Below are 12,263 nucleotides of genomic sequence, written 5' to 3' on the forward strand. Positions count from 1 at the left end.
CACCGATGCAGTCTCTAATCTGACTGACTGTGTTTCAGCCCCCAAACCTGCTATTAAATATGACTTATGCAAAGTGACGCTCGGTGCGACTGGAATGCGAACTCACACAAGCGTGCAACTGGATATAAGCAGTTCAAGTTGGCATACGGACTTCTGCAGCTGCAGTGGTCATTAATCAAATGCCATTTTCTGGTAAATTAAAGATGAATTTCAGGTGCTGTGTTTTAATATAGTCACTCTTTATGTTTGACTAAGTAGCAAAAATCTATTTAATTTAGTATATTCTTCTGGTATTTTTGAGTTTTTACTTCTTAGTTATGAAAGTTTTTTTCCCATTGCTTTTGTTTCATAGTTTGAACACCCCCCCCCCACACACACACACACACACTCTATTATATAAAAAGTCTAAAAATGCAATGTACTGTTTCAACACCATGTTTGTTAGTCTGCATCGTGTACTAAATATTCGCCAGTAATGCAGATCTTGCAGATTTACATTAGCATGGTGAACACATGAATAAACAAATCGTTAAAAAAAGCCCCAGTGTTTGCTCGTAGCTGTACAGCAGAAAATTGTGCAAATGATGCAGAAGCCTACTTATTGTCTTTTCTGTGTGAATTTACTGAATGATCTTTGAGGGAGGGTAAAATATGAAATTCTACTGGAGGTATGCATACTATGTGACTCAATCAATGCACACTCAAGAGTACAGTGCATTCTGTGGAATTACACACATACCTCACTTTTTATACGTTCTCTGTGTGAACAATCATTGTACTTCCTCATTTAGAGTTTTGTGCTTTGAAAAAACCCCACCCTGCAATAGTAAAACCTGGAGCTTGGTGGGTTTAGTGCACTGTAATGTATTATTTTGAACAATACTTCCCATGAAAAATCCTGTGAAGTGCGCTTTTTGTAGCATATAATATACAGTTGTGCAGAGGTATCAAAGATTTCCGAAACACAAAATCTTAAGTAAGGCAGTGGTAGCATTGGATGTAGGAACAGAGGGACTGTAGAGGTAGTGGTATATAGGGAGGACTCGGGGTGGCTGGCATTGAGGAATCTAATCCCAGAGTTAATTGGTATGACTGATGAAGACAAATTGAAATAGGTCAGCTGAATCAGGGGAGAGACGAAGGCTGGAAGAGAGGCCAGAGTGTCTACATTTACATACACAAAATGCACTCTTTGCCTTTTGTGTATGTACACAGTACACAGTTAATGACACTCAGAATCACCCTAATATTATCATTTACAGACAGGCTTGTTTGACCTGAGTGATGGAAGCTTCACTCTTTAGTTCCTTTGTAACCAAGTATTAGTGTTTAACAGAGCATCTTCTAGAAAATCAAACTTTTCTTTTATACGCAGTACAGCAGATGTACAATGAGCGTCTAGTGTGAAATAACCACAGTGAACATATTCTTTAAATGATCAGTATCAAATTGGAAATATTATTAGGTGCATATTGTTATCGTAGTAGAATATGAGTGTGCATGTAAGCTTTGTGGGAAGAAGCACACAGTTATAAAGTAGAGTGAGCAGATTGTGAAGCATGTTTAGAAGTTATTTAGTTAAATCCTACTTAAGCCCATAGCTGTGGGAAATTAGTTAAAGAATGCACCAAACATTCTTGGTGAAAGCTTTGCTTGAAACTCAAGCTGCACCATTGATTTTCCAATATTCACCACTATTCGCAGGTTATCTTCTCAGGGCCAGCTGCGTAAATGAATGCAAAGCGTTTCACCTGGTCTGTGTGTCAGTGTTGAGCGTGGAAGCCCAGTCCTTTGAACGTCGTCTCTGCGGGCCCGCTAATTGAGCCAGATCAATTCACAGAGACACCGAGCAGGTTGGCACAGTTGCCACATCAAAGAGATTCTAATAACTGCACACCGTGGCCATTACCAGACCTGAAAAAGCCATATTTATGTTTGCTTCAAAGGAAGCATGGCAGCATTGAGCGTACTGAGAATGCAAGCCTTTACTATTCTTTATTAAGGCTACAATTTAGACACAAGGCCATTTTGGAGCAATTTGGGAACAGAACAAGCTGCTATTTATACACACATAAATACAACCACTGCAAATTGTACTTTAATTAGACCCACTTTTGTAGTGAGAGTGGAAACCAATAAAAAATAACCTAATGACAGACTGATATTCTTAAGAAAAAATGGCAGTAATTCCCAAATGATTCATCAGTATCTGTGCCATCTTTCATGTAGCGGCAGGCATATACTGTACTACTCTAGTACTGCTGGAATGTTGGTGTTTTTCCCTTAGTGTACACCAGTTCCAAACTTGCAAATCCAGCAGGTATTTTTGAGTATTGTGTGTATGAACGTAGGGCAAACTAAACTAGTGAAACAACATGCTTCAATACATTATGATGCAAAAATTATGAAGTAATTGTGTTTTATATAAATTAAAGCAAGTCTTTTTGTGCAGTATCAGCTGATTTGTACATTATTTGTATTCCGATAATCAAACCCAACCGAATTGCAGCAGAGACTGCAGGCAACCAGAATCAGGGGTTTTACCGCAGGCTATCAGGCCAACAAAGACTCTCACACTGAGACATGAGCAAATCTTGTGAGCCCTGAAGATCTCAGTCTTGCCATTTTGGCACAGGAAGGGCATAAGCATGTAGAAGAACCGGTGTCAGCTTCAGGTGAGTAGAGATGAGTCAATGCAAGTATACGAGTATGAGTTCGTAGTACTGCTCAATCTCTGCAGTAGGCGTATACAGCTTTAGTAAGCCCCGAAGGGAACACATGTATCAGTCACCACCTACTCCGCTTAAACCAAGGCTTTGTTACGCAGTGCTCAAGTGAGTTTCTAACATTATTCATGCTTTCATTTACACAGCTGGCTGCTAGTTTCGGCAACATATAAAAGTGGAGTAGGTGGGAGAGGACTCGGCATCACTCGATGCATCACTTTCTCACGCACCTCTCTGCCTGGTTAAATGACAAGTTTGTAACTTTGTTCATTCGCACTCGTCTAAATCCGGCTGTATGGAGGCGACATTATGAGAGACAGCGATCTCATTCTCACCATCCAGCACTTTCTGCAGTTTCTCTCACTTTTTTTTGTCTCTCTCTTAATTCCATTATTCTGATCATCTTTCCTACCTTTTAAAGTTGTGGGGTTTTTTTTCTTTTTACTTGAGCTCTTATTGATTTCTACTTAGTCTCTATTTCTCATTTTCTCTCATGCTCGCAGCTCGGCACGTCGCCGCACTGCTCTGCAAAATAATTTACCGCATGCAGCGCTCCCGCGGATGATTGAAGCGTAATTAGACGGCAGAGACAGTGGAAGCCAACAGAGGTGCTTCGGAGCCAGTGCTTGTCAGATGGTCCGTCTCACTCTTACTGGCTTTGCCCTTCAAAAGTATCACTTCTGCAGGAAAAACGAGAGGGGGTGGTGTGCTAAGCCACAGTGGTGCAGCTACAGCTTATAAAAAGTTGTATATTAGCAAATCCAGCTCTTTCTTTTTAGGAGTTATATTATCTCCCTACACTGCATATTTCAACAGGTGTCGACATATTTCTTCATTCACGTCATTCTTTTCAGTAAATCAGCAGAAATGCAGCACAACTTTAGAGAACTTAATTCTTTTAAAGTGGACATATGCAAATTTCAGCACTATATTTTTTATTTGGGACAAGTACCCCTGCATGATTCATAACTCTTTTTTTTCCTCCAATCTCAAGCTTTCAGCTTTTCAGCTGGGCCTGTGCTAGAAACATATTAGCTCTGACCACTTGAAGGCCATTCCTAAAAGCAAAATTCCTTCAGATTGGATGATATTATATATACATGCCAAGGGGCAGCACCTCATCGACTACTCTCTCCTTAGTATCATGCAATGAGTAACAATGAGTAAGTGTACTTGTGAGGAATATATGTCAAACCAAGGGTAAAATGAATACCATCAGGACTAGAGATGCACCAATTGACCAGCCAGGAACAGGAATCGTCCCATTTCCTGTTTTCGGCATGGACCGGTGACCGACTCAATTATGCACAATTATGAGCCAGTGGCTTAAATGCATGCACAACACATTACACAGCACAGACAAACTGACATGCATAGACTAACAGATACATGCTAACATGTTGTAGTGTGGAGGCTCTTTGCTGTGAGCGATGCAAAATTCCCAAAAGCAAAACACGGTAGGGAATAGCCATAAAAGTGTAACAACGAAACTAATCGAACACTTAAATCACCTTCACCTGGTTGGACACAGACATTAGAGAAACTTTAAAGTGGCTAAAGTTATCCAGAGCTCAGAGTCAGCCACAAGTCAGCAGCCTCAGTATGAGCAAAGGATCAAAGCAGTTATCTAGTGAAGTTATAAGCACACTGGAAAATGATGCAAGTATCTAACATTTGTTTTGTGACATAAAATTTTTGCTCCTACTTTTGTTAGATAAGGTAAAAAAAAGGTCAGGTAAAGGTGGATGTAGGTGGACAGCAATTCATTTACTGTTAATTATTTGTACCTCTTTGTACTAGCAGAGGACTTTATTTTCACCTTGGAAGTTTAACTTCATTTATTATGACAATAATAAAATAAGTTTTCATAGAAGAAAATGTGTTTTTGTTTGCACACCCCATCCTCTATAGCTCTTAGAAAGTAAACTGGAATCATCAAAAATCGGCATCAGGAGGTCACACAGAAAAAAAACAAACTGGAAATTGGAATTGGCCATGAAAATTGCAATCAGTGCATCTATAATCAAGAGTCTACTAAAATGTTATTCTGCTGTTGCCAAAAAACATCCTTTTATTGTTGGTTATTTCTGTGCTGGGTGCATTAAATGCCTAATGCAATTCAAGTATGCTGTTTTGTGCACATTTTTATACACATATGTTGACTAGACTACTAGTGTAGTTTGACCTTGTGGGCGTGTTGTGCTTTATAAATGAAAAAAAGGGTATGTATTCAAGTATTCAAGGTGAAGTAGATCCTCAGTTCTTGGATTGCTTTTATACACTGTATGTTTTTAATAGGGACATCTTGCAATTCAAATTCAACATGCACTGGGATTAAGGTTAAGGTAAACATGGCAACAGTAAGGTGGGCCAACATAATGTTGAAGTGGTCATATTATACTTTCAGAGAGATGAGAATTAAAGAAAGAAAGGGACATTTGCAGGAAAATCAGTCTAAACCTACAGGTTATGGCGATGTCCAAACTATACTTATGTGCTGACAAGAATCCTTTACATCCATAAAATTTGAGTAACACCTATGTAAGAAAACGAGGTGCTGTGAGGGACTATAATCATAAGGATGTCTCAGTTGATGGCAGCTTCTGAGGGAAAATGCTGATTACCACACTGACACCATATGTTTTGTGAACAAATGCTGAGGTGGATGTCAGAGGGGAAATGGCACTGCATTCAAGGTGGAGAACAGCGAGGTGAATGATGCTGCTGAGTGAGCACCTGTATCCCCAAAGTCTTTGCAATTATCCTTCGGTATACACAATGTACTGCATTCCAGCTGCATTTTCTCCAGATTTAGCGCATGCTGGCTAGCCCAGCTAGGCTAGCTGTTGTCAGTAACCAACTGTGAGAGCGCAGTCAAGTCCCTTTGATTATCATACAGAGGTCACCCTGTGTTGAGCTGAACGGTGGTGTCCTGGGTGCCAGTGGAGCTGAGACATCAGAGAAGTCACCTTTAAAGGATAATAAGAAAGTCTGCTGACTGACTGCAGACCACCCATAGGGGGATCCGTGCATTTCACATGACTATAAATGTGATATTGACAGAAAACCGTCCCCGGGAGAGAGAAAGAAAAAGACTGTGGAGGAGACAGAGCAAGCGAAAGGCAGTGAAAGCGAGAATGCATGAGAGGGAGAGAGGGAACGAGCAGGAGGACTGAACACTCCGGTTCGTTTCACACCGTTAAACCATCTGAAGCATTCGCCAGTGACTACTGGTTGATGGGCCGGTGTGTGCACTGTGTTATCATAAACATTTGGGATTCACTTCATGGAGGCACTTTAATGATGCTTTTAGCATAATTTCCCCTCTGTAATGTGAAGGGCAAGCAGCGCCTTTCTGTCTGCCTGCAGCTTCTGCAAACCTTATAAATATCGGCTATTTAAACAAGGGTAAGGATGGAGACGGTATTCACAAAGTCTTCATCCCCACTATTTAAATTCTCTAATATGAACACCATTGTTTAGTTTTGACACTTTTGACACTATGTATACTATTCTCACATAATGCATGTATATTTATTTGTATCAGACAATGTCTAGCAAGATCCAAAGTTCATATAACAATTAGCTATAGAAAGCTGGGTGAACCTGGTTAGCCTCCATAAGGTGTCAGAGTTGTTTTTTCTAATTCTAGGTTGTCCACACCGAGAGGAACGAGTCAAAAAAAAAAAAAGAGAAGAAAATACAAAAAGGACAGCTTTGTTTTCATCCGGGCTGTTATCAGCAGAAGCCGACTGGAGCGAGAATAGGGAGGGATGATTTCCATAAAGACTGGCTGTTGTCTGAAAGCAAGCAGCTGTCAGGCGGAATTACCTCTCCGACACAGACACCACAATCGAGGGTGCCCTTCCCATAATTCAGTCTGATTGGCTCAAGGGGAAAATGGCAGCCTGTGGAGAGTGAGGCGAGCGGCTGGTTGACAGGTTTGCATCTGCGAAGCTAGACGCGGCGTTTACCTGTTATCATTCTGTCTGCTCGATGTGTCGGTTTTCTCAGTTTGGAAAGCTACCTGAACAAAGTGGCACGGAGAATAGAGTCTATGGTGCCAGGAGGCAAGTGCGTGCCTACAAACCGTATTACACACATGCACAAAACACGAACACACTTACCCTAGTGAATCCTATTAAGGTCTCCTGTTAGAACACTATGTTAAGATTTACCAGATTTTCCCATGTTAATTTATATAAAGTCATACTGCCTGTTTTAATACTTCTTTAGTGATGTCATACACGCGCCTGTTAATGACAATGTAAAAAGTACATTTTATGTACACATCACACTAATCTATATAATTTTTATTAAAGCAGCATAAAAGTGCCTCTTATTTAAAAACATGTTATTTATATAAGCAGTCATCTGTGCCTACCTCTACCGATAAATAAGAAAACTAATACATTTTGGTTAATACTTATTCATCCCTTTCACCTTTTTGCTAAGAGTTCTAGTACCATGAAAAAGACTTGAGCCAACCCACATTGTTTTAAAGCTTTTCTTTGAACATTAGCAGGTTTTTTACTCATATACATATATGTATATATACTTGTTCGTTAAGCAACTTAAACCTGACTCATTCGAGATTACAAAAGGCACTTAAATCAAAGGATGAGCCAGTTTTATAACAGAAGATTTAGCAAAGAACCAATTTAAAAATTGTATATGTAGGAACTTTGTTGCTAGTAGTCTGTCACACAAAAAACAAACAAACAATTTGCTCTCAATTATGCCAGAAATGCCAATGATAACCAGTGATGGGAATAACGGCGTTACAAGTAACGGCAAGTTACTAATCACAATCACTGTCTAGCACAACACCTGGAGCTAAGGGGGCAAAACAATCGCATGAGTGCTGCTGTTTGACTGAGGAAGAATAAAGTAGTTGTGGTAAGCCAATCACATGACCACTTAAAGACAAAACAACAAGGTGATATATACCAGTTTATAATTGTGTTGATAGGCCACGTAAAGCCAGAGCCATGATAAACAATATATACACGGCGTTTTTTCCTCAATAGTTTCGTCACGTAATGTCACGTCATGTCACGTCATGCAAATAACTTTGCTTTTCCAAAACTTGTGCATAGGATTTTAAAATTAACAATTTATATTTGCATTTAAAGTTATGACATATGGTTCATTAAACATATTTGTGGTTGTTACAGTAAAAATATAACTTTTTCTACTCTGATTTTATGTTTTTTTGTCTGATTTTAGATCAATTGTGTTAATACAGTATGTAAAAAATGAAAACATAACTGTAAATTCAGACACATGAGGTTGTGCTGAAATGAATGATACCAAACAAGGCAAAGTAAATAGTTTTTAAAGGTAAAATGTGGAGGGAAAATCAAAAGTAGTTAATAATGGCCAATTATACCCTGGACCCCAGAGGGTTAAATGCTTTTTTTTTTTCCTTTTTTTTAAAAAAAGTAACGCAATAGTAACTTTTCAAGTAATTAATTACTTTTAGAATATTGTAACTCAGTTACTAACTCAGTTACTTTTTGAAGAAGTAACTAGTAACTATAATTAATTACTTTTTCAAAGTAACTTGCCCAACACTGATGATAATACAGACTGACAGACATAAAACGGTATTTTTGAAACAAGATTCACAAAGAGATCTAAGCTGAAAATTTGGTGTTTTGTGGCTTTGTGTGCAGTGTGTCCTTAAGAAATTTGAGAAACCGGACAAGTGAAGAAACAAAGAAGAGTCTGTGGTGCCAGGAGGTAAGTGCAGATGAAAAGGATCTGACAGTCATGTTCTTAAGAAATGAAATAAAATTCAACAAACCCACGACACACCTGCTGTACTTATGGATGTGAAGATCTTTATTCAAAGAGCATAGCTAGAACAGAGACGCTTGACTAGTTAGAAAGCAAAATGCTCGAGTGCCTGTTCCAAATTTAGAAATACACCCCACGTTTTTTTCATTTCTCAGTTTTAGATGAAGCCAGTCAGTAACTCTTTATACTAAAGTGAGCTAATCCCCTATCATTCAACTCTTTGTACACAAAGATAAGGTGATAAGGTTAATAAGGTATAACGTGTGTTTTATAAAATTTTCTATTTTAGATTAAATGACAGGCATCCTAGTTTAAATTAAAAATTAGTTACAATTATATGAAAAATGTTACAAAATGATGCAAAAAATGTGTAATTCAGGGAATGTAGTGCAGACAAACATGCACATAATAATACACTGTCACATTCAAATACACACACACACGCACTCCACACCTATGTTAAGTACTCTTATCTGTGACTTGTGTAGAGGTGAGTGACAGGAAGGGATGCAGGGGGGAAGTGTCCTTTAGGTGTCTTAATTATGGCTCCTCTCCTCCCTCTCGCTGTCACCATCCCCAGGGGAGGGCAAAACAAAAGGAAGGTAACGTTTCATCTCTACTGCCTTGGTATTTCAAATTCCAAGGGGAGTAAGAGGAGAGAGACAGCGGGCTGCTTCACTGGCGGAAGAAGAGGAAATCGAGTGATCCTTTGCCTTTCTCTCCATTTCTTGCCTGGTTCGCAGCTGTGTTTAAAATAAGGCACCTTAATAAAAGTGTTTTAATGGCATCAAGGCAGGAAAAAAGGTGCAACTTGATTACTGTGACAGTTTTATTTAATGAGCTCAAAGCCTCTGGCTCCGACTTGCGATTCGTTTATTACTTTGTTGTGGAGTGACAAAATGGAGCAGAGGGAGCGAGAGAACGAGGCTGAATGTTCTTATTGTGGAAGCCGTCCACGGCGTTAGCAGTAGTCTTTCTGATTTGCACCCTCCTCGGTGCTCACCTGTATTTTCTTCCGTTCCCGCTGCGGGAATGCTACTCGGCATGACAGAACGAGCGGGAGGGGGTGGGGTGTGAGAGACACCTTGACAGGTAGGCAGACACAAAGATAACACGCTGTTAATTATTGATGGAGGAAAAACTGCGCTCATTGGATGTCTCGCAGGGCAACACTTGGTGGATGTGAATACAAATGTGTGTGTGCGTCTGTATATTTGTGTGTGCAGAAGAATAAAAAACCCCAACCAAAACCCAAAAAACAATGCTGAGAGAAAACGGCATTAAGCAAAAGAAATGGTGAGGGGCTAGGCTGGAAGTGTTGGGTGAGGAGTCGATAGAGTGATGGTAGTGATACCTGGTAAAGACACATTAGCGAGATACGGAGGGTCTATAAAAGCAAACTACTACTTAATGTCCCTCACAAGTGTGATAAAAGCATAGAGCTGCAGCAGAGAACGCTGGTCTTACCATTTGTGCGAACAGAACAAGGGAGCGCTCAAAAAAATCAGCTATTATACACAAATGCTAATAGAAAATGATTTTGAGAATGTGTTTGCGGCAAGATTTCTATAAAGGTCAGCTCTTTTGTTTTGGGACACGAGGCCCCTCTCATGAAAATATTGACTGAGAGAAGGGGAGCAATGCAAAGAGTGGTCTTAAAATGTGATGGACAAAGAGCATGGTTTCTTATCAGTATTCCGAGAGCTTGCCCTCTTATAAATATTGGAAGAAGGACACTGGTGGGGAAAGGAAACGGGCAAATGGCGCATTTGAGAAATGGCACACCTGAGCACCACATGGAATATCATCTCCTCCTGTCAGATCTCATCCCATTTGATCAAAATAATTGCCACCTTCATCGTTACCATCAATTCTGTCATCTTCACCGGAGCCATTGCCGCTCCCCATCTCATCAGGTCTTCTTCGGTTTCGAGGGTGGGAGGGGGGTATTTTTGGATTGGATCAAATGCACGTTATCTCGTCTCAAGAAAAATCACTCAAGGTGCACCCTCATATAGTCATCAGCATATTTATTGTTTCAGTGCTACTGACATTTTCTTCACCTATTTAGGTATTCTGACATTAACAAATCTTTGACGGGTACAAGAATAGCCTGGTTAACTCAGGCAGGCTTGTCTGTCATAGATGTCCGGAGAGAGGGCCCTGCTGCGCCTTCTAATATGGTGACTCTCAGAGCAGTCAACAGGGAAATGAAGAAAATTAGAGAACAAAAATGGGAAAAGAACAGTATGATCACTGCCTGGGGGTTGCCAAACACCAAACAATATCTCTGAAATGCATTTCCCGGTAAAACGGCTCTTCTGTCAGACTGCCAAATGCCCAACAATAAATATGCAACCACAGTGTTAACATAAAATACAAGATTGTATAGGAAATCATACCCTGGCAGTGTGCAGTTTCCTCTAAGCTACACCTCTCCACATATGCCTATCAACCTGTCTCCATTGTACAACTCACTAGGGCCCTTTTTGTACTACTCAAACAGCTTGTCTCATCTGCTTCCACTTTAGCAGGCTAATAACACTCGACAACGTAGCACAAGCGACTAGTCAAACCTCAGTTAGAGAGGGGCCAGCTCACTAACTGGAAACCACAAGTGCCATGGAGCACTGTAATCCAGAACATATGCATACTGTCAAACACAACACAAAAAGCCCACATAACCACAGGAAAGAAGCGATCCACAATTTCATGTATCTTGTACTAGACTCCAGCTTCAGCATCAGTAAGATAACAGAGACATACATGCACCAGTGTCACTTCCCAGGTTGTTGTCTAATGGCACTCAAATGCAGTTTGAGGCCCACATTTAGGAGTCTCTCTTCAACATAACAAGTTTGCCACAAAGGACTTTTTAAGGTTGTTAAATGTGCAATACTAAACACCTGGCAGGAGCTGAATGAGCAAAAGTAAAAATTGCTAAAGATAATGCACGAGGAAGTGAGGACGCCAACTTGTTTTTAGACACTCCTTACCTTGGCCATTTGGGCCTGCACCCCAGTGGCTTTGAGAGATGACACAGCCTTCTGTGCTGCAGCTGGGCTGTCGAAGTCCACAAAGCCATATCCTGGAGACAGAAAGGAAGAGAAGGGGAGAAGGAGAGGAAGAAAAAAAGACATTAGTTAAGACAAAAATTAAGGCAGATGACTAACAAGGAGAATGACAGGCACTTGGTAATTGTAGCAGTAATAGGTTGGTAACATGACTACAGAGGCTGCCAGTTCTCATATCTAGTGAGCACTACATTGTTTGATAATTAGCGACACTGACGTTCATAGGGGGATGCTATGCATCTTAATTAGTAGCATGGATGAGCGATTTAGTAATAACAAAACCCGGCACCCTGCCCACCTCCACCTCCGCACATACGTAGTCTGATACACTGCATGCATGCGCAAACGCGCAGATATACACACTCGAATAAGACAACTGGTATCGTAAGAATAAGGGGACATCACTGTTTGCCAGTTTGTTGTTTAATGATAACCCGTATGCATTCATTTCATTAAGTAGGTTAATTAAAGTAATGGTTATTTATGAAAGGCTTGTGATTTAAAATCAATGATTAAAGGATATCACACACACTATACACTCACATACATGCAGAGATGTGTCAATTAATTCTTCAAAACGTCATGTTTCACTTGTTCAGCCTTTTGATTTCTGGAGGCTGTGAAGCTGGCTGGCCCACATCGTGTTCCTCAACACCCGGCA

At 40.2% G+C, this 12,263-nt stretch overlaps 1 protein-coding gene and 1 long non-coding RNA gene across 7 annotated transcripts in view; one reads left to right on the forward strand and one right to left on the reverse strand.

Moving 5' to 3' along the window:
* The window catches only part of LOC146493076 (uncharacterized), a 423,488-nt gene that overhangs the window by 167,944 nt on the left and 243,281 nt on the right, over positions 1-12,263 (forward strand). The window lies entirely within an intron of this gene.
* The window catches only part of LOC146493077 (RNA-binding motif, single-stranded-interacting protein 3-like), a 307,462-nt gene that overhangs the window by 124,456 nt on the left and 170,743 nt on the right, over positions 1-12,263 (reverse strand). For all 6 annotated transcript variants that reach the window (XM_085148672.1, XM_085148676.1, XM_085148674.1 and 3 more), the window contains exon 6: positions 11,525-11,616. In XM_085148672.1, the coding sequence (XP_085004798.1) occupies positions 11,525-11,616 (92 nt within the window). The remainder of the gene's footprint in view (positions 1-11,524; positions 11,617-12,263) is intronic.

The sequence above is a fragment of the Neolamprologus multifasciatus genome, chromosome 22, assembly GCF_963576455.1.
Source record: "Neolamprologus multifasciatus chromosome 22, fNeoMul1.2, whole genome shotgun sequence".
NCBI lineage: Eukaryota > Metazoa > Chordata > Actinopteri > Cichliformes > Cichlidae > Neolamprologus > Neolamprologus multifasciatus.